Source organism: Protopterus annectens, chromosome 15.part0, assembly GCF_019279795.1.
Source record: "Protopterus annectens isolate FY-2018-M chromosome 15.part0, PAN1.0, whole genome shotgun sequence".
Lineage (NCBI taxonomy): Eukaryota > Metazoa > Chordata > Ceratodontiformes > Protopteridae > Protopterus > Protopterus annectens.
Window position 1 is genome coordinate 255,628,371 of NC_056749.1, and position 23,884 is coordinate 255,652,254.

General features: G+C 42.8%; 1 protein-coding gene across 1 annotated transcript in view; it reads right to left on the reverse strand.

Moving 5' to 3' along the window:
- ATRX (ATRX chromatin remodeler) overlaps nucleotides 1-23,884 on the reverse strand; it is a 3,779,564-nt gene that overhangs the window by 669,555 nt on the left and 3,086,125 nt on the right. The window contains exon 25 of the mRNA XM_044057254.1: nucleotides 14,089-14,236. Coding sequence (XP_043913189.1) covers nucleotides 14,089-14,236 — 148 coding nt within the window. The remainder of the gene's footprint in view (nucleotides 1-14,088; nucleotides 14,237-23,884) is intronic.

Below are 23,884 nucleotides of genomic sequence, written 5' to 3' on the forward strand. Positions count from 1 at the left end.
CAAGTCTGCTCTTCAAATTTTCCCTTAAGGAAGCTCTACTCTTAGTATAATCAGACTACTCACTATATTATAAGCCTAGCACTTGTTCCCAATACTAGTAAAGCACTACATCTACCTACCACCCTGTGAATATCCACTTTACTGTTCCTCTCAAGTTCAGCTGGTCAATCTGGGTATCTTGAGACAAAGCTACAATTGTCTCATGTACACAGACAGCCCTCTCCTCCTCCCAACAAACACAAATACATGTGAGAGATGCAACTATATAGCCAAACTGGAGGCTGAACTCTCTCAACTCAGGGCTGGCATGACCAGACAGGAGGAGATGGTAACCACACACACAACAATCCCAGTCCCACATAGACCTACCACAACTGCAAACCAAACACATAAAAACACAAAGACATACTCGGAGGCTCTAATAAAAAACTTACCAAAACAACAGAGGCTCCCAAAGCAGACATCCAAAAATCCACCACCTCAAAACAAAACACATGCAACACATACTTCAATAAATCAGTGTGTCAACCAATCACAGCCCTTAAGGCCAAACACCATGCCTGATACACTAGTAATAGGTGACTCTATAGTCAGACACACTGATGTCCCGCTGAACAAGGAGAGGGTGACTGTGAGCTATCGGGAACTAGGATCCGCCACATAACACACGCACTCAAGTCACTCCAAAGCAAATACAAATATGACTCCGTCATTGTCCATGCTGGCATGAATGACCTGAGACGTACCTCCCTGGACTACATGAAAAGAGACATAGAGGAGCTCTCCGATTATGTAGCCCAGGCTGGTATGACCCTGACCCTGAGCAGCATCTTGCCCTCACCAAGAATGATACCACAATTCAAAGACAAGATCATCAGCTTTAATAATTGGCTCAAGTACTGGTGTCATTCTAAGGGGATCCAATGTCTATCTGCCTGGGATGACATGTTGGACAAGCCACACTGCTTCGCAAGGGATGACTTACACCTGTCACCACTGGGCTTCCGGATATTGGCTAAGGCTCTAGCCACCCCCATAGTGCCTTTTTTAGGCAAGGCTCAAAGACAAACCCACCTCCTTAGAAAACAAAAATGAAAAAAAAACTAAGGGTAATGCTGCTCAATGCCAGAAGTCTAAATCTCAAGATGCAGGCACTCGATGCACTCCTCAGCATGGAGAACATCGACGTCTGTGCAGTAACTGAAACCTGGTTCAAGGCTCCTGAGAGCACCCCAGCGCTACCAGGCTATACCTCGTATCATGCTTTTCGGCCCCAAAACCGGGCGAACCACAAGGAGGGGAGTGTCCATATTCATCAAGGACACCCACACCTCCAGGTTAGTAGCAACACATGAAGCATCAGAGACCATACAGGTGCAACTAACCATAGGCAAAACTGCTATACAACTGGTAGCATGTTACAGACCACCCTCCCAGTCTCAGGAACCCCACTCAGCCTTCCTGAAGACATTGGAGGATATGAATGTATCACAAAATACCATCATACTGGGAGACTTCAACTACCCAAACATAGATTGGGTACATTATTCTAGCCCTAACACCTAGCCCAAAGGTTCCTGGAATTCATAAATTCAAATGCACTGGAACAACTAGTCACCTCTCCCATTAGGGAGATAATATACTAGACCTGATCATCACAAACATGGGGACAAAATGCTCCACATCGGAGTATACCCCTCACTAGTGAGATCTGACCACAAACTAATCACCCTGGATATACATATCCCACCTCCACCCCCAGCACAAAAGACCACAGTGAAAAACTTCTCAAAAGCAGACTTCACTCTTCTTAAGACTGAGATGGTATCCTTTAAGCCCACTGTGCCAGTGGATACCACATCCCACAATGCCGAATCCTTCACAAATGCTTTCTATGGACATCTCCAAGAATGCATGGATCATGCAATCCCAAATAAATCCAAGTCCCCTCTCCACCAAAGGCAAGCGTCCTGTCTGGTGGACCTCAGCCATTAACAAATTGTATAACAAAAGAAGGAAGCTACTGCACTTCAGAGCAAAAATCCCATAAAGGGAAGTCATCTCTGATCAACATTAGCAGAAAACTACGTTCTCTCATAAAAACATCCAAGGCCAACTTTGAGAGAAAAATCACTAAGGACACTAAAGATAACTACAAAGCCTTCATCAGCTATGTTAGAAACCTGGGCGGAAACCCTCAGATATGCTCAGAGTTAGTTCACAACAACAAAAAATACATCGAACCCACAGATATTGCCAACATTCTGGCTGACAGGTTCAGTGCAAATTTCTCCCCTCCCTGACCCCCAAAAGAAGAAATACTCATCCCAGCTGAATGTAATCTCCCTGTCATCTCACATGTCCAAGTGAGAACCGCCCTAAACAAAGCTAAAAATACAGCATCAATGGGACCTGACGGTATCCCGGGTTGCGTGCTACGTGAACTCCAAGAGGAGCTAAACCCACACATAAAAATGCTATTTAACCTTAGCCTTACTTCAGGATATGTACCTGAACACTGGCGTACAGCAACAGTGGTCCCACTCCAAAAAGGGGGTACCTCTACAGACCCTGGGAACTACCACCCCATAAGCTTAACCAGCCTGGTCTGCAAAGCTATGGAAAGAATCATTATGGAACTCATAAACAGAGACATAGGGGACCTACACCCAGTTCGGCTTTGTAAAGGGCAGATCCTGCCTTTTGAACCTGGTTGACTTTTTCGAAACAGTCACTAGAGCCATTGATGAGGGCAAAGCAGTCCATACAGCCTACCTGGACTTGGCTAAGGCCTTCGACACAATACCCCACTCAGGCATCATAGATAAGCTCAACAGCTTAAACGTAAACCCTTATGTCACTAGATGGGTTGCAAACTGGCTAAAGGACAGAAACCATAAAGTTAAAATCACTGGAGCAATGTCAGACTCAAAGCCAGTCACAAGTGGTGTCCCACAGGGATCTGTCCTGGGACCCCTCTTGTTCGGCATTTATTTCTCAGATGTTAAAGCAAACATGGGAGGGTTGTGGCTGACAAAGTTTGCAGATGACTGCAAACTAGGTGTCATAGTCGATACACCAGCGGACACATACATCCTACAAAAAAGCCTCACAGAAACGGACAACTGGTGCCGGAGTCACGGCCTTAAACTAAATGCCAAAAAATGTATAGTCATCCCCTTTGGGAAAAACAAAGTACCCACAAATTATCACATAGACAGCAACCCACTGAGTACGGAAAAAGTAATCAGAGACCTAGGGACCCAAGTCGACAGCAACCTCTCATTTGACACCCACGTTGCCAAAGTGGTTAGAAAAACATTCTACCTTGCACACCTCATCATGAAGGGATTCACATCCAGATCCAGGGATGTCATTGTACCCCTATACTCCTCCCTCATCAGACCCATGATTGAGTACAATGCCCCATTTGGTATGTACCTCACCCGGCATTTGCAACAGCTGGAGAGACCACAAAAGTACCTCACCAAGAGGATCAAGGGTCTCCAACATATGTCTTATTCTGACAGACTAAAGAAACTTCAGCTATATTCAGTAGCATACCGCCTGCTCAGAGGTGATCTCTGCCTGACGTACAAGGCCATGTCCAATCAGGATCTGATGGACATGCTCCACCTCAATAAATCCAAATACATCAGGACCACGAGAGCTAAAGACTTAAACTTCGGCACAAGTATGAATAGGACATGCTGGAGGGATGGATTCATAGCCCAGAGGCTTCCCATGCTTTGGAACTAGATCCCAGTTCATATTAGGCAGAGCCCCTCACTGACTCTCTTCAAGAGAAATCTTGATGAGTGGATGGGAGATCGTAAGTTTACCCCAGGGGTCACATCTGTGTCACTGCTAGACAGGGGCACAGTAAACTAATTCTATTATATAAGGGGACCTTCATTGTGTCACTACTAGACAGAGGCACAGTATTCTAAATTTATTCTGCAGTTTTTGTACCATTTCATGGGGTGGCAAAAGACACATCACTATGGCTAGGCTTACAAATGCCCCAGGGCAGATAGCCTAGTACTAAACTATGAAACTATGTCTGGTGGTGGCGGTAAGAAGACAATCGTCTAGGTACGGAAAAACCTGGAATCCTAAATGTCTCAGGTGAGCCGTGACCACTGCCATGTATTTGGTGAACACTCTTGGGACTGTAGTGATACCAAAGGGCAGGGTTCGAAACTAGTAATGATTGGCTCCCAGCTGGAAAGGCAAATGATCCCTGGATGGCCTGGCCATTTTTATGTGGTAGTACGCATCCTGGAGATCTATCGAGCACATCCAACTGTCTTTCCCTAAGGAGGTAAGTACTGACTGAAGCGTGACTATCCGAAACTTCTCTTTCTTTACAGATTTGTTCAGTCTGCTGAGGTCCAATATAGGTCTACAGTCCCCTGTCTTTTTTGGAACTAAAAAGAATCTTGAGTAAGTTCCGGATCCTGTCTGGTCTGCTGGGACCGGCTGGATGACTCTCTTTCTTAGCAACGTTTGGACCTCTACTGTTGCTTGTTCCCTGTAACTGGGTGGAACGTCTGGGATTTTTCTTGTCGGTGGAGGGGGTGTGGTGAATGGGATGAAGTATCCTCTGGAAATGATACTTTGTACCCAGCTGTCTTTGCTATTTTGAGCCAGGCAACTGGGTACAAAGATAAGCAAACCCTGACTGTTTCCAGAGCAGGACAGTCGGGCCTCCTTTCAGGAGTGCTGGTTGGGCTTCCCAAAAAAGTGATCTCTGGCGCCCTGTGCCACGAGGGTGGCATCTTCCATTATTGCCCCCTCCTATGCCCCTAGAGGGGGGTTGACCACATTATTCCTCCCTTTTGACCCTTGGGGTGGGGCCTGGTAGGGGTGGAAAAACAGACTTACTCGCACCTGGTCACAGCTTCCTTAACTTTGGGCCCAAAAAGGGACGAGCCATCAAAGGGAATATTCACAAAGGATGACTTGAATGACTCTGCGAAGGAACACAAGGGCATCCAGGAATGTCTCCTAAGAGCAACTCCTGTACTTGCTGCCCTACTCATTCCATCAGCTGCATATGAAATGAGCCGCATGGACGAGTTCACTATGGAGCTGAGGGTAGAAAGCTGGGAGGCAATTTTGTCTGAAGCTCCTGCAGCTACTGTACCCCGAAGAGTCTCTCTCAGCTCTTTAAGGAGATCTCTTTGTAGTCTCATAAAATGGGTTAAATAGTTAAGCGAACGGAGTGCAAAGGTCGCTAAGCTAAACATGTGCTTCCCATATCTAGCATGATTCTGGAGTCTCTATTAGGAGGATGGACAGACGAGGACGTTTCAAACATTTCCTTTTTGGTGGCTGCCGCCACAACATCAACTGGCACACCTTTTGTTAAGAAAGATTTATCCTGGGGAGCAGATATAAACTTATTAGTTCTCCTAGGGACAGGCTCCATAGTATCCAGAGACTCCCACGCCCTTCTTGAGACCAGCTGCATAAGGTCATCGAAGGGTGGAGACACCCCAAGAGGTGAAGGGCTGACACCTGAAAGCCTTCAGAACAGACTCATCCTCAGTAGGGTTTTTGGATTGGCAGTCACCCCTCTGCCTAAGGATTTCAAGTATCTCAGCAAATGAGATATCCTCAGAGGGGGACCGTGGGAACCCATCTGACTCATCCAAGTCAGTATCAGATGTTAGGGACTCCTGAGGGGAGTCTAGATGTTTCATCTTCCAAACTCTCTTCCTGGGAACCTCATCAGTGGGAGCTTCTGGTGAGGTCTCGGAAGAACAAGAACCACCCAATGGGGCTTCCTGAGGCTCTTGGTTTCTACGCTTGGTCAGGATCTATGAGGCAGAAGCAGACACAGGCGCGTTAGGGGAGGAGGAAGCCGGACCTAAGGTCGAGGATATCTTAGGAGACATAACTCTCCTCCTGGCATCAAAGGCACCTTTGCTCCAATGCAAGGGAACCGAGGAAACCGTCGATACCCCCGGCACCAGGACAGTGGACTCTGAGCCAGAGATAAGAGCCAAGCTCATCCGAGCCAAAGCCCCGAGAGGCAGAGTCGGAAATGACAAGTCGGTCCGACTATCCTCCCCAGACCCGAACAGAAAGTGTCGGCTCCTAGAGTCCTCAATCAGCACTGAGGATGTCAGAGTGAATGAAGCCTAAGACACTGGCGCAGGCGTCGGCTCAGATGTTTCCACAATCAACAAGTCCGACTCCTCCAGCTCTGAAGGACCAGTATGGCTCAGAGGAGGAACAGTCTTAGCTGGTATAAGAGTCTTTGGCCCTGAAGCCAGTTGAGGTTGGAGCCAATAAAATGTCTGCAAAGGCCGGTGCCTGTAACAGCTTCTGCACCACACGATCCACATCGAGATCAGAAAGGCTAAGAGAGATGAACGGACCGAAGGTGGTACCGAATGTAATAAAGGACTCTTAGGAATTTCGGATACCGGTTCCAGGACTGGGGACCGGCTCCGAAAAGATAAGACTGTCGGTTCCGATATCTGTGGAGCAGAAGTCGAAGATTTCTTTGATTTTTATTTTTTTTTGTCTTAGAAGACTTTGAGGACTTGCTGGATCCATCTTGGTCGCTCAAAACTTCTTGGAAGGAGGGTTTCAACAAACCTCTGTCTACTAATTTCCTTTTTCTCTCCTGTAGGACTCTGGAAGAGAAAGAATGGCATATGAAGCAGCTATCCTGTAAATGCAAAGCTCCTAAACAGTACACACAATTGACATGGCTGTCAGTTACAGACATCTTTTGGCCACATTTAGGGCACTTTTCAAAGCATGACTTGGGATGCTTATCTTGGTCAGCCATTATTATATCAGACAGAAAATTACTGTCAACTACAAAAAATCCTTAATAGTAATTATCAAACAAAAGCCCTTTAGAAAATTCAGGCTAAGTCACACACACACAGACCAATAATAATCTAAATATTAAAGTGACAGAAAAAAAACACCGTCTAAAGCATGGAATTGTTAATGCTAAGCAGACTATACAGTTATCTAACTATTTTAAATGCACTCTAAATAATAAACCTATGTAAAGTTTTGTATAAGTTGTAACAAAAGGTCACTGACTAAGCGCACACTAAGCAATCAGAAAGTGTTTAAACTAGACCTAAAAACAAGACGCCAACTAGAAATTTAAAGCACACTAGCGGAAGGGAATACAATATAGATAAACACACAAATAAGCTATAAGAGCTTTATGAAACTATTTAAAACTACCTAGATATCAATATAAGTAAGAAATATACGAAAAAGAAGTTTTACTGGCCCGAGCTAATGAAAAAGTACAGTTGTGTACACTTACCATAAATGTAAATGTTGGAGTGTATTCAATGTAGCAGTCATTACATTTGGGTTATCTACCTGCAGGTAGCCCTCAGCCAGCCTCAATATCAAAGTCTTGGATTCCTGCGTCGGATGCTGTTTTTTCTTCCATGATGTCAGGTCATCAGGGGTATAAAACATGCAGCCAATGCCAATACATCAGTTTTTCTTGCCCCAGATGTCAGGTGCCCCCATAAAGGGAAGCAATTATATGTTAGGTTACACCTCCAACAAAAAGCAAATACACCAGAAAGCTTAAATACACCAAACAAGAAGGAAGGTAGAGACAAGAAAAATCATGGGGGTTGGAGGGAGGGTAACCAGGACTGCAACAGTGAATACACTCGAACATCTACAATTTATGGTAAGTGTACACAACTGTACTATGTTCTTCATGTTTTAATGTTGCAGTCATTACATTTGGGTTGATTCCCAAAGCTAAGAAAGGGAAGAGGAATTTGGAGAGCATTCGGACCAGCTATTAAGCCCTGCAAGACTGCAGTGGCAAAGCCAGCTCTGGATTTAGAAAAAATGGGCATGTGGTAATGCTTGGTGAAGGTATGTACAGAGCTGCAGGTAGCAGCTTCTAGAATGTCCCTGGTAGGGACTCCTCTGAGAAAGGCTGTAGAGGTAAATGGAGCCCTGGTGGAATGTGGTCTTATCCCCTGTGGGGTAGTTTTTCCATGGTGCTTATAGCAGAAATTAATGCAATGGGCTATCCATTTGGAAATTGTTTGCTATGAAATGGACTTCCCCTCTGCCCCTGCAGCAAAGCCAACTAGCAGCTGTTCAGATTTTTTGAAAGGCTTGGTCCTGTCCAAATAAAATCTAAGTTGTCTGTGCATGTCTAAAGAGTGCAGTATTCATTCACCTTTGTTTTGTGGGTTTGGGAAAAAAGTAGGCAAATTAATGGACTGATTTAGGGCCACACTATAAACCATCCTGGGCATAAAGGAAAGATTGGTCCTGAGGGAAACCCTGTCTGCATGGAAGATAATGAAGGGCTCCACTGCCATGAAGGCCTGTAATTCAGACACTCTTCTTGCTGAAATGATGGCTAGAAGGAAGTCTGCTTTCCAAGAAAGGAATTTCAACTCTGTAGTTGCAGCTGGTTCAAATGGAGGGAGAGTGAGCTTTTCCAATACAAAGTTAATGTCCCAGGCTGGAGTAGGGGCTCGCCTGGAGGGGGGGGGGGGTCTTACATTTTTGGCCTCTCTGAGGAACTGCTTTAGCAGGGGGTGAGAGAAGAGGGGTGGTTCAGTATTATAATGTGCTGAAATAGCACAGGCATGAATTTTAATTGATGAGAAGGATAGGCCCTTGTGGAGCATTTCTGTTAAGTACTGAAGAATATGAGGTAAGCTGGGCACTGTTGTGCCCATCCCCTGAGTTTGGCTTCAGGAACAGTATTCTTTTCCACTTTTCAGTATAAGATTTTTTTAGTGCTAGGCCTCCTTGCTTCCAGAATAACATCTAACACCTGCTTAATGAGGGATGCTATTGGAGAGCTCAAGGGATTAGCCAGGCTGCAAGGTTCAGGGTTTGAAGTTGAGGGTGCAGAATCTGGCCTGCTTGCTGGGACAGCAAGGAAGGTGTCTGAGGTAGGTGCCATGACTCTAGCAGTATCACAGTGCGCAAGACGGGGTACCAATGTGGGTGTGGCCAGTCTGGTGCAATCAGATTTGTCCTTGGTTTGTCCTGTTTGATCTTTAGCAAAACCTTCGAGAGGAGAGGGGGGAAAGGCATAAAACGAGAGGCTTTCCCAATTAAAGGACAGGCTATCCACTTTCCAAGCTTGACAGTGGGGGGGGGGTCCTTGTGCAGAATTTTTCCACTTGGTAGTTCTGGGGGAAGGCAAACAGGTCTAGTTCTGGAGTCCCTCCATTTGTTCCTTAAGAGTTTGAATATTTTTGGTTCCAGTTTCCATTCGTGTGGGTCCATGAGATTTCTGCTTAGGTCTGCCAGTGAAGTTTGCTTGCCTGGCAGGAATTGAGCTTGTAGGTGCACTTGGTAGCTCAAGGCTGTGTTTCACAGAGCCATGCCTAGTCTGCAGAGAGGGTACGAGTTGGGTTCCCCCCTGCTTATGTACCACATAACTGTGGTGTTGTCTGTCTTTACCAATACTTGTCCTGGAAGGATGTGGTCCATGAAGGCTGTCAGGGAATTCTGTACAGCTAACAGTTCTTTTTGGTTGATATGCAAGTGCATCTGACTTGGGTTCCATTTGCCCTGAATGCACTGCCCTGCCAAGTGACCCCCCCCCCCATGCATAGCCTGATGCGTCTGTTGTTAGGGTTTGGGCGGCAGGGGACAGACTGAAAGGGAGCCCCTTGTTGAGGTGGCAGGCCCCTGCCCACCAAAGGAACTCTGTCTTTATACAAAGAATGATAGGAATCATTGTTTCCAGGTCCTGAGAATGTTGGTACCATAGGCTTTTTAGATACCATTGTAGTTTCCTCATATGCAGTCTTGCATATGGAATTAGCAGAATGCAAGAGGCCATGAAACCCAGGGCTTGCAGAATTTTGCTTGCAGAGAGCTGGATCTTTGTGGCCAGTAGCTTGAAGTAGGCTGTCAAATAAACTTGTTTCTCTGGCGTGAGGAAAGCCATCTGGGAAGTTGTGTTCAAGCTTGCTCCCAGGAATACAATCTGTTGGCAGGGTACTAGGTGAGATTTCTTTTTGTTTATGGTGTACCCCAGTGAGGTTAGAAGTTTATTTACAAATGCCTGATGTTTAAATAACAAGTCCTGGCTTTCTGCCTGAATCAGACAATCGTCCAGGTATGGGTATATTTGAATATTTCTCTGCCTGCAAAATGCAATGGCTGGAGCTAGACACTTTGCGAATACCCTGGGTGCAGTAGATAAGCCAAAGGGAAGTGCAGAGAACTGATAGTGCATGGAGCCTGCTCTGAAGCGTAGATATTTCCTGCAAGATTCCCTTACTGGAATGTGCAGGTAAACTTCCTTTAAGTCTAAGTTTGCCAACCAGGCATCCTTGCCCAGCATAGGGAGCAGCTATTGAAGTGTTAGAATTTTGGAATTACCAAAAAGGTGTTTAGAAAAGAGAGGTCCAGGATAGGACGCCAGGAGCTGTCTTTACTGGGTAACAGGAAAAGTCTTGAGTAAAAACCTTGTCCCCTTTCTTCTGCTGGGACAGGTTGAATAGCCCTGACACTTGAAAGAGAGAGAACCTGCTGTTGAGCCTCTGCCCACTGATTTGGGATAGGTCCGGCCAACCGTTTGGGGTTGGTAAGGTGTGGAAGTGGAATCTGTATCCTTAAAAAAACTATATTTAAAATCCATTTGTCCTGGGTGATGAGTTCCCAGTTTTTTGCATGCAGGACGAGCTTTCCTCCTAAGGAAGCAAGCAGTTGAGCAGGGCTTGGAAGGGTTTACGGGTAAGTCATTGTGACATTTTTCCATAGGGGGGTGTCTTACTACTTCCAGCTTTGGAAGTGGGAGCCCTCCACTGCTTAGGTCTGTGTGTAGCCTGAGACTGTAACCTAGGTGGTCTGCTGTTCCTGGGTTTGGACTGAGAAGGCCTGGAAGAGACTGGAAAGGACCAATTCTTAGAAGGCCAATGCCTACTAAATCTGGGAGGCTGTACTTGCAGGAAAGCTTTAACAGTTTGCATGGATTTAGCGATTTCCTCCATCTTTTTAAGGACTTCTGCTTTTTTGCCAAGCAGGCGGACTTGGTTTAAGGGAGCATCCAGTAATTTAGCTTTAACATCTGGCAAGTTTTGCTCCTTAAGCCAAGCATGCCGTCTAAGTACAGACCCAGTGACAGCAGCCCTGGAAGATGCTTCTAAAGAGTCAAAACCACATTGCAAAGTATGTTTACCAACTTGTTGAGCAGAATGCATTAAATCCTGTAATTCTTTATGTTCAGCACAGTCAGGAATCAACATCATTTTCTGTTTAAGTAGTCCCAAAACATGCTGCCGATACTAACATATAAAACTGGTAATTTAAGGCCCTAATGGCCAAAGTAGCAGAAGTGTATACCTTCTTACCCAATCTGTCCAAGGCCCTGGAATCTCTATCAGAGGGGGTAGAGTTTTGGCAGCAGTAGCCTTAATGCCCTTTTTCCTTGGTAAATGGTCTCTGAAACCGCGGTAGGATTCTTGAAGAGGAACTTGTGAAAGTCCGGTACTCTGTAATACCGGTCAGGTTTTCTGGGAGCTGGAAGTAAAGTATCTGGGGCCAGGCACAATGTCCAGAACAGGATATATAGCTAAAGGCCTGTGTTGAAGGAGAAGTAAGAATTCCCTTAGCCTCTTTTTGGAGTCGGAGTAATCCTGGCTTTCCCAGCGGAAATGCTCCGTAAGAGTGTGCAAGGTTTCACCAAAAGAAAAATCTTCTGGAGGGGAAGCAGAGGGAATGGAATCCTCTGCATCAGAATCCTCATAGGTAGATAAGGGCAAATCCTGGTAATCAGAAGAAACAGAAATTTCAGAATCCTGATCACAAGAATCAGAAGGAAAATCAGTTCTAGGTCTCTTAGAGGGGGAAGGCTGACTTCCCCTAATTAAAGTAATAAGTTCTTCAGCCATTCTAAGCATTTGTTTTTTAGGCATATGGGCCTGACCATGTGGTTTGGACGTCGGTTTTCTAGGAGTGGGTCGAGTTTTAGGCCTTGATGAAGAAGACAGCGTCGATTTAAAATGCAAATCTGTATGCTTGAATAGATCCTCATGAGCTGGTGCCTTACACAGCGGCTCCGGACCCATCCAAGGTAGAGACATCCAAAGGTTCCATAGTCGAAGAAGCATCTTGCGACATACTGGACTCTGAATGGGTCTTAGTAGAGGCCTGCGAATCTGAAGTAGCGGGTATCAGGGGCTGCAAAAGTGCCTCAATGAGTACCAGAGAACTGGCGACTAGCTTAACGAAACGTCGGCAGTTTTGGACCTATGCATTCTGTCTCTGTCTTTATCCTTACGTTTTTTCAGAATATCGGTAGTCAGATGGCTTACCGAAGCCATTTCTGGATAGTTAAACTGAGTACCAAAATAATTTGCTGTGAAAATAGACAGACGAATATTTCAGGGGTTGAATAAGGCACAAAACCAACAGCGAGGGATGTCGTGGTCTGGGCCTAAGCAAGGAATGCAGTACAAATGAAATCTTTATGAGGTATTTGCTTTCCACAGGTAAGACAATTGTTAACTTTTACTGACCGGTTAAGAGCAAGAAAAAGGATCCTCAATGGGGTACTTAGCATTTTTCCAAAACTTCGATTCTGAAACTCGAAAAGGAAAATTTCAGGAGTCGGCCGACCGGCACTTGTGAACTGCTTCTGCTTCAGGCACTGCGCGGCAAGAAAGACGGATGTAATGGCGTTGGCTGCATGTTTCATACCCCTGATGACCTGACGTCATGGAAGAAAAGACAGCAGGAATCCAAGACTTTGATATTCAAGTCAGCTGAGGGCTACCTGCATGCAGATAACCCAAATGTAATGACTGCAACAGTGAAACACGAAGAACATCCTCCAATCTGTTGCAGCGGCGAATTAGATCTGAGGTAAGTCTATGTGCATCATGGGATAGGGACTTGACCTCGAGCTATTTGAAGACCTAGAGCTTTGCAATAGGCCGACTGGGAGCCGAGGGATCTGCTCCTAACCATCAGTAAACAATGAACGACGAGATAGAACAACTTCACATCATTTGTTTGCCAGGATAGTCCAACTGGACACAAGTGTCCGTTTTTAGTTGAGTCCTGGGGAGAAAACCTCCACAAGTTTAAAGAGAAAAGAAAAATTTACAAAGGAGACATTACAGAGTAGTAGCATACAGAGTGTAGACTTTACAGCTGTTAGTATACAAAAAGAGGATATTCCCCCTTTTGGTTGAAAATACAAGTTGCAAAATATACTATGAGAGTAGTTAAGAATCTGGTAAAGCATTGCAAGATATTTCACAAACTGAATAAGAGTATATAAATGTTTAAGTTTCCATATATTCCATATATACTAGGAACTGATATCACAGTATAGGCAATGAAAAATGGATAGGGTAGGTCGAAATGAAAGATCTGCTCTGGCAGAATTTTAACTGAATCTAGAACAAAATCTTCTGTTAAAAAATGACAATCAGTAGAGCATAAAAAAACACTGCATGGGAACTATACGAATCGATCACAGGAGTTTAGAAAAAATTAAGTGAGACTGGAAAAGCAATTTACAAGAGAACAAGGGAGGACACATGGGTGAGCAAATGGTTGTAATTAAGGAAATAATTATTTTGATCTGTGGCACAGGATCTGAAATGCATCGACAAAGGAAGCACTTCTTAAATTTAATTCCGTCTGGTGCCAAAAAGCAATTACTACAAAATGTACATCAAAGTCTAAACCAACTATATTTGAAACACTGAACATTTTCAAAGAGATAAAAGAACTGGAAGAGGGATCTTTAGAAAATGGAAGAAGCAAATTACACAGAAATAAATGGAAATTGTATGAACAATGCATGCAGAATGAAGTCTAGGAGGAAGACATTACGCAATGTTGGACTGATGATAGTTATCAATAAATATACGCTATGAACAATCTATGTAAATGAAAAAAATGTCAACATGGCTTGTTTTATTTTCTGTTAAAGTACGTGTTAAATGATAATTTAATAAAGGTGTTAGAAAAGAGAAAATAGACGTTGAGGTATGCAAATACTTTTAGCTTGCTATCCGGTTACCATGTTGTTTTAGATCCAATATAGGACCAATATATTCAAGGTCAAAAAAGACTTACACTTTTTCTCCAACTTCTTCTGCAAAATGCAAGATTTCAAACAGGAGGACCATTTTTGAAGAATGCTCCAAAATTTCAGCATCTGCATCTGTGACAAATTCTTTATACCAATCTGCAGTTGGGCTGCCAGGACGAGACTCACTTTTTCCTTGAAGAAAGACAGAAAAAAAAAAGATGACAACTCAAGATATAAGTAGCTAAGTCTGAAAGTACCTTGTATGCTTTTTTTCTTTCCTTTTATCAGCTCAAATTACATTCATGAATATCCTTTCCTTTTTCTAATCACTTCTACAATACACACAGTAATACCTAAAGGCCTGCTCTATTTCTGGCACTTCAGTTTTCACAAGCCAGAAATAAACAAAGTGCTACACTTTACGAAGTGAACTGCTACTAGAGCTAATAGCACCACAGGGTACAACCACCATCATGCAAAATCAGTGATAAACACACACAATGAGGTAGCTACATAACAAAAAAACTTGGTGATTTCATCCACTGTTCTATACAGTTAAGTTGCTTAGCATTACATGAATAAAGATGCTGCTCTGTAAAAATTAATGTTTGTGGTATGCCCTACACTATACACAACGAAAGCATAATGAGATCACTAAATAACTAAATATGCACACAGATTTTACATATATTAATCAAATAGTCCTTCTAAGTTTGTCGAAAGATACTTTGGTTGACATCCGTTTAATCAACACAATTTGGTGGACTAAACAGATGGTCAACAGGCGTGAGAGATTGACAATCCCCAGGGTAGGGGACTATACCCTTTTCCCCGGGGACTAAGTGATTTCAGAGTTAGAATATATATATATATATATATATATATATATATATATATATATATATATATATATATATATAAATTAACAGTGGGTGTGGGTAGTAGAAGGCCCCCTCTTACAAAAAAATAATGCTTTATTTTTTTTAAGTTTTCCATTCTCCGAGATTAATTCTCAGCACATGCACAGCAGAGTGTTGATATGAATAATGTCAGTCAGTTTGATTTTTGCTTCGACATTATGGATGTCGACAAAAGTAGTGTTCCACTAATTTAAAAACATCCACACACACACACACACACACACACACATATATATATATATATATATATATATATATATATATGCCATACATATACACCCACACGTGAGCGTGCAGATGTAGTTCGAAAAGTACACAAATACTGAATGGCAAAACAATGATCTCCCATGACTGAAAGTCAAAACATCAGGAAAAGAAAAAAAAATATGTGTGTCACCTTTTTTGCAGGGGAAAACCCTCCCCCCAATGATATAAATACCAGATCGCACAACAGTAGGGAAATGGCAAATTCTCTCTTCTCCCACAAAGTACTGCCAGCAGAATCGATAAAATGAACATGTGATCACTTCTTTCATCAGGCAACATAATGTTCAGTAACATGGAGCAATTCCCATAGTGTGTGTGTGTGTGTGTGTGTATACACGTATATATACATATACATACACACACACACACACACACACGTAAATTACTTTTAAATCAGTATGATGAAAGAAGCATACGTACAGATGTATGAACTTACCACACCAGCTGATTTTCATCTTCAGTATGGCATTTTGTAGTGGTTACATACACACTTCCATAATCCTCTTCCAAGCTGCCTTTCATTGGTCAACCCTAACTTTCTTTTGCTATGTTCTTCTACCCTCCATGTTTATCAGCTATCAAGCACTCCTCACATAGATTTCAGGCCCACTTGTTCCCAGTGCAGGAAGGGTCTCCCCAAATCTGCAATGAGTGAGAACCAACCAAAAAGAACAATAATCCAGACAGCCAAGCAGGTGTCTCTGTCCTTGCCGATGCCCTCTGATCCACCTCATCCCAAGAAGGGATGCCTTCATCTGAGCAGCCTGAGGATCTGACATCATCCTCCCAACTCCCAAGACTGGGACTGTCCATGCTTCTGGTCCAGTACTTCTTGTCTTCAGGCTGGAAAATGACACCACACCACTTTCAATCAAGGGCATCAGCTACTAGGGCATTTCTTGTACAACCTAAACACTCCTCCTGGTGTTGACATGAGCTCCAGCATCACTCAGGGACCTCCTTAACCCTTTTCAGCGATAAAGAGCCTTTACTCATCAATGCATCAGGTACCTCAGCATTTCACCTTCAAAGGATACATTCATTAAAACAGACTCACATTTTCTACCCAGGACAAGCCCCAATTACACATATTTAGTTCCCTTTAAAGTGCACCATGCAATAAAAATTAATCTCAGCCATTCTATAACTTAATACACAAAATTACCATAACATCCAGAATGTGCAAAATGATATATGCAAAATAATGTGCAGAACAAAGCCATAAAATAAATGTTTAACTACAATTAACTTCAAGGTTAAGACCCCTAGGAAAAAGTGTCCTGTAATTTAAAATAAGTTAAAAAATTACTTCAACTACTCGTGAACCAACACCTTTGCCCAACGGTTCTTGGAATTCATAAATTCCAACGCCCTGGATCAACTAATCCATTGTCCCACCAAGGGCTCCAATATCCTAGACCTGGTCATTACCAACATGGGAAATCGATGCTCTCCACCTATGGTCACCCCCTCGTTGGTCAGGTCAGACCATAAGCTAATCACCCTTAACATCCACATCCCACCCCCACCCCCCAGTAAGGAAACCTCCATAAAGAACTTCTCCAAAGCCAACTTCATGCTACTTACGTCAGAAGTGACAAACTACATGACACCCATGCAGATGGGAACTGAAAGTTCAATTGCTAAGTCCTACACTAAGGCACTGCATGAGCACATCCACTCATGCATGAATCGTGCCATCCCAAATTGAACCAAGATGCTTTCCTCCAAAAAAATGAAGCCAATCTGGTGGTCCCCTGCCATAAACAAACTTTACAACAAAAGGAAGAAACTGTTGCAGAGAAGAGGAAAATCCCAGGATGCAAAAAAACTCCCTTACCAGCCTCAATAAGAAGCTGAGATCCCTCATAAAATCCTCCAAAGCTAGTTACGAAAATAAAATTGCCAAAGATTCCAAAGACAACCACAAGGCATTCTATAACTATGTCAAGAATCTAAATGGCAATGCTCAGATCTGCTTTGAGCTACAACAGAATGGCATTAAATATACTGATCACAAGGATATTGCCAATATCCTGGCAGATGGATTCAGTGCCAACTTGACCTCCCTCTCACCCCCTAAATGGCCCATCTCAACACCGGAAGATTGCCAGACGCTGGTAATAATGGCCACACAGGTAAAAAAAACACACTCTCCAAAGCTAAGAATACAGCATCCATGGGACCAGAGGATATCCCGGGCTGTGTACTACATGAACTACAAAATGAACTGGCACCTCACCTAAGTGTCATGTTTAATCATAGCCTCACCTCAGGCTTCGTGCCCACTGAGTGGCGCACAACTACAGTTATCCCACTCCACAAGGGGGGATCCACCTTGGATCCCTGGAACTACCGCTCCATCAGTCTGACAAGCCTGATCTGCAAGGCCATGGAACGTATTATCAAGGAACTTATAAACAAAGACATTGGCAACCTTCAAACACTGGACCCCAAACTTGTGAAGGGCCGATCTTGTCTCCTGAACCTGATTGACTTCTTCGAATCAGTCTCCAGAGCCGTGGACGAGGGTAAGGCGGTCCACACAGCCTATCTGGACCTCGCCAAGGCCTTTGACACCATCCCCCACTCTGGAATCAAAGATAAATTTACTAAGCTGGGCATTAATCCCTACGTCACTCGGATGGGTTGCCAACTGGCTTACTGACAGAACCCACACTGTAAAAGTAGCTGACTCCAAATCCAGCTCCAGACAAGTGACAAGTGGAGTACCTCAGGGTTCAGTCCTGGGACCACTCTTGTTTGGCATCTACTTCGCTGAAGTACAGGCCAATACTAAGGGACTCTGGCTAACAAAGTTCACAGATGATTGCAAACTGGGAGCCATTATTGAATCTCAAAATGGTGTGGATACTCTACAAAAGAGCCTTACAGAAACAGATGCTTGGTGCCAGAGCCATGGGCTCAAGCTCAATGCCAAGAAATGTATAGTTATCCCGTTTGGGGAAAAAACATGCACCCATGAATTACCACACAGGTGGCAGTACACTAAACACCGAAAGTGTGATAAGAGACTTAGGGGCACAGGTGGACAGTAGTCTCACCTTCAATATATTGCCACAACAGTCAGGAAATTCTTCTATGTGGCACACCTCATCAATAAGGGCTTTTCATCCAGAAAAAAAGGAGGTCATTGTCCTACTGTACTCATCCCTCATTAGACCCATTATAGAATACAATGCCCCATTTGGTATGTACCTCTCAAGACACCTGCAACAACTGGAAAAGCCGCAGAAATATCTCACTAAAAGAATCACAGGCCTAAAGCAGATGCCCTATGCTAACCTCCTTAAAAAACTCCAGCTATACTCTGTCGCATATCGTCTTCTCAGAGGCAATCTCTGCTTAACATACAAGGCCATGTCAAACCCACAGCTGTTGGACATGCTACACTTAAAGAAATCCCAATCCCTCAGAGCCACACGCTCCAAGGATGTAAACAAAACATGCTGGAGGGATAGGTTCCTGACCCAGAGACTCCCCAGACTCTGGAACTGACTGCCCATACATGTCAAGCAGAACGCCTCTTTGGCCCTCTTCAAAAGGAACCTTGACGATTGGATGGGAGAAAGGAAATTCACCCTGGGGATCACGTCAGTCGCCCTCTTAGGGGTCCAGGAAGTAAATAGTGTGGGAAGAAATAGCCAGGGAATTGTTACGGCTAGGCTTGTATAAGCACTAGGGCCGATAGCCTAGTGCCAACCTATGAACTAAGAAGTAGAGAATAAGTTCCCACTTCTGCATAACATGGGCTAAGCCAAAACACTAAAAAAGCAAGATAAAGTCTGCCTTAGATAAAGTGTTGGGGAATAAAAGGGGTTCCATCAACAAAGGGGTCATGAGTGAATTTAATGAAAGAAGTGACAGAGATGGGCGAACACATGAGGAAAAGGCGTTATATTTTGTGACCGAATATTAGTATAGTTGTGTACACTTACCATAAATGTAGATGTTCGAGTGTATTCACTGTTGCAGTCATTACATTTGGGTAATCCTGCTGGCAGGTTGCCCTCAGTCGGCCTGAATTCCAAAGTCTTGGGTCCTGCATCGGCTGCTGTTGCCCTTCCCTGACGTCAGGAAAGGGGCGACAGCAGCCGACGCAGGACCCAAGACTTTGGAATTCAGGCCGACTAAGGGCAACCTGCCAGCAGGATTACCCAAATGTAATGACTGCAACAGTGAAACACAACGACCATCTCCCTTCTCTGACACAATGAAAAAGTTGGTTTTGGAGTTTTGGCACATAGTTCATTTGGATGAGACTGTGGGACACTTATTTCCTAATAATGTTAATTTTTCTTATGGTAGATATTTAAATTTAAAAGAACTGTTGAATGTGCTATTACTCAGTGAACCATCTGGATAGCTGGATCATTTGCATGTGGTCATTGCAAAGTTTGCAGTGAAATAAGAAACAAGTCTGTCTCCTTTATTAATGGGAGAAAATTTGTATAAAGGGGAAGTTCAATTGCAGTTTGTGTGGTGTGACTTATACTGTGGGGTGCGGATGTAAGAATGTTAATGGTATACTGGACAAAATTAAAAGGGCAGTTAAAGTTAGAATACTGGAGCATTTGGGAAATATACGTAATGACAACAGGAAAAGTCCTGACAGTGAACATTTTAACTCTGTGCATTTGAGTTCTGTTGAATCTTTTGTAGTGTTTTGGCTCAGCCCATGTTATGCAAAGGTGGGGGCTTTAAGAAAAAAATAATTCAAGTACAGAGCAAACTTATTTTAAATTACAGGACTTTTTCCTAGGGGTCTTAAACCTGACGTTAATCTTAGTTAAACATTTATTTTATGGCTTTGCTCTACACATTATTTTACATATATCATTTTGCACATTTTGGATGTTATGGTAATTTTGTATATTAAGTTATAGAATGTCTGAGATGAATATTTATTGCATGGTGCACTTTAAAAGGAACTAATTATGTGTAATTGGGGCTTGCCCTGGGTATAAAATGCGAGTCTGTTTTAATGGCTGTATCCTTTGAATGCTAAATGCAGAGGTACCTGATGAATTGACGAGTAAAGGCTCTTTATTACTGAAAAGTTTGTTGGTGTATTTATTTATTTGCTGGCTTATCACAGTGTTTTGTTATACCTCCTTCACCCTCCCTAGATGGAAAAACCTTACAGACAGACAGAGACACACACACAAGCATCATTACGGCTACCACATCCAGCTTGGGAAAGCCAATCCCATGTTCTCCTGGTTATGGCCTTTGTTGTTATTGTGCAACCCTCTAACTGCACAACAGCAACTGCCCCCCTTCAGCGAGCCAAAGACAACTCATTTCCTATCCTTCCCCGGCCTGCTCCAGCTTCTGAACTACTATTCAAACTAGGGACATCTAGGTGACAGGCAGGGCCTTTATTCCACAGTACCACAAAACTGGGGCTGGCTAACTCTAACTTTAATCTCAAGCTGCTTTGCTAAAGACACAAAACAAAAAAGGTGGTGTGTCCAGTCATGGAATCTTCAGTTTTAACATACTCCCAAGTCAAACAGTTGAGTATTATTAGTCAAAGAACACAAAAATACAGAATTATATACATACAAAACTCTCAGAAGGAAACTTTGCTACTCCCAACTAAGAACACAGACCTAAATAGAGGGAGTAAAAGTAAGCAGTATCCACTAAACAGGGTCTTATTACAGCTTAAACAGTAAGGCGAGTTCCAACATCTGCTACAGCTTACTTTGAAGTCCGCTCTGCATGATATATACAGCTAGGGACAGTCCGTAGTAGTATACAAAATTTACAAAATGCAAAGAAAGTTGAACAAGAACAACACAATGAAATAAGGTCAGAATGGGCAAAAGTGCAAGTATATGCCATGGAGAGTTCCCTAAAACAAACACTACAAGGCAGCTACTCACCCCCTCCATACTCAAGAATAACGCCAACAATATCTGCTATTCTCTGGTCAGCACACTTGCCCACCAAAATTAATCTGACAAATGATGGATGTTTTTTTGTTTGACAGCCACATTACCCTTCTTAGACAGATCAAAGGATAACAGCTCTGCATTCTTCTATGCTGCAGATGCAGAACCTAAGGGTGAACATGCAAAGTTTGAAGGATGCACCTTTTCTCATTTCAATCCCTAGAATGACCAAAAAAAGGTGGACAAAAAAAGCAGGTCTAGCATCATCACTAACAGGATATGCAGCCTGCAACAGATACCTTGTCTTTGTAGACACACACACATATATATACAAACACACACACACACACACACACACATATATATATATATATATATATATATATATATATATATATATATATATATATATATATATATATATATATATATATAGGTTTACTATCAAAACATCGAGCATGTGAACATAAACCCACATCGAGCATGTGAACATAAACCTATCAAAAATGCGGTTCACATGTTTGATGCTTACAACTGTAAACATGCTGAAACATCAGAACTACTGTAACTGAAGTGAAATTTGACTTCTACAGTACAAAATCCCTTAGCAGCAGGCAGTAGGGACCAAATCCATACTGCACAGTGCTGACACTCTCATTTTTGCAGGGGGGCAAGCCCCCCTGCACCCCTTGTCACTTTGCCACACTCAACATATTGACAGTAAATGTGTATGTATAAATACACACACGCGCACACATATATATATATATATATATATATATACACACACACATCTACACACACATACATAAACATACACATTATATATACACACATGTACACATACACACAGACACACACACATATATATAATTTGTAGTCACAACAAAATAAAGTCTGAAGCTCAGAATTCTAGCTGGTGGATGTGACTGTAACAAGGAACAGGTTTCCCAAATCTGCCAAATTCAGCTGGCTAGAAAGGTAGAAAGTATAGCACTTGTCATGAAATTCAAGTATCATGGAGGAGACTGGTTCTTTACAGGTAAGCAGTCAAAGAGGATACCATTCACGAATTAATCTATTTACAAGGATAGTCCATCTGGGCAATGCCCCTCTGCATGGGAAACCCAGGAAGAAAAGCTCCACACATTACATAACCAAAAATAATACATCAAGGTACAACAAAGTATAGCTTTGGATAAGTACATCCAGAGATCAGATACCATGTCTGCTGAGACAAAGTATGAAGAGCACACACACTTGGCATGCTAGACAAAGATTTAAGACAACTGTACTGAGAAAGCTGTTATGCACAGGGAAGTGACCATGGTGGACTGTACTAACAGTAGTCAACTGTATGTTTGTTGGGGGGGGTAAAGCAGAAAGAACAGGAAAAAGAAATTGGTGAAGGTTCAGGTAGGCTTGAGAGTGGTAGGGGTTAAAGAGGGAAAGACATACAAAGGGATAGTATTACTACATGGTGCTATACACATATAGAAGTTAAGAAAGAGGAAAACATTTGAGCAGATATGTACAGTATTTATCCTAGAGTAGAGCAAGAGCAGGATCATGTGTTACCATATGCTGCTTCAGTTGCTGTTTAAAGGATTTAAGGTTAGTATTAAGTCTTAACCTGAGAAGCATGCTGTTTCACATTTTTGAGACATGGCTGGAGAACACAGAATCATTGCCCAAGTTGTTGGATCTGGTTATCTCTATTAGATGTTTATCACACAAGCAGAAAACTCTATTTGGTGTGTACTGTAGGAGTATATTGCACAAGCTTGGGTATTTCTCAGGACTGTAGATTAAAGTACATGGGATTAATAGCTGGGAGTGGGCTAGGCAGTGTAGAAGTTCACTCCAGCAGAGTTGTTTTAAGGGCCAAGAAGGGATGTGTGTGTTTTGGGGATGTTTGGCTGCAAATTTTGCTAAGTTATTATAATAATGATCAAGTAATTATTCAATTGTAAGTTGATAAGTATGGATACGCCACAGAGGAGTTGAGTGTAGGTATGCTGTAGCGACATGCAGTGTTGCATTATCATTTAGGTATGGCTTTATTTTATAGAGAAGGCCCCGTACTTGATGAGTTTTTTACTACTACTACTACTGTGTGGAGATCGAATTTCATGTTGCTATCAATAGTGACATCTAGAAGATTGATGTGAGATACTATTTCACTTTTGGTGCTGTTGAATGAAGTGAAAGCAAAAAGGGGTTCTTATTATATGGTTTAGATGTAAAGAGTATTTTCTTTTTTTAATTCAATACAAGTTGGAACTGGAAGTTGCTGAGCCGTGCTTTAAGACTATAGTCAGTGAAGTCAGCTGATCTGTCATCTTTCTGGAGTGGCAAAAAATAGGCTTTCTTCCAGAGCATGGCAACATAGCTTCCTTTAACTGATGGCTTAATTTAGACAGACAAGAAAGACTAAGGCATCTGCAGCTACTTTAGTGTATTCAGCAGGAAGGTTGCCTGGGGCATGTGATGATGGTTTTAGTTGAGGAGGAGTTTCTGAAGGAAGACGTTGGTAAAGGTTGGAGAGAGATTTTTATTCTGGCTGAGGAGAGTGTTATCAACAGGTGAGGAGATAGAAGTCAGGTCTTTCAGGAGTTAGGTAACTGTTTTAATGAAGAAGGAATTGATTACTTGTTGAAGGGGATGGTTGAGTAGTATGTCTAAGATGGATGCATCTGTTTATTGATGACCAGAACATTTTAAGATTTATT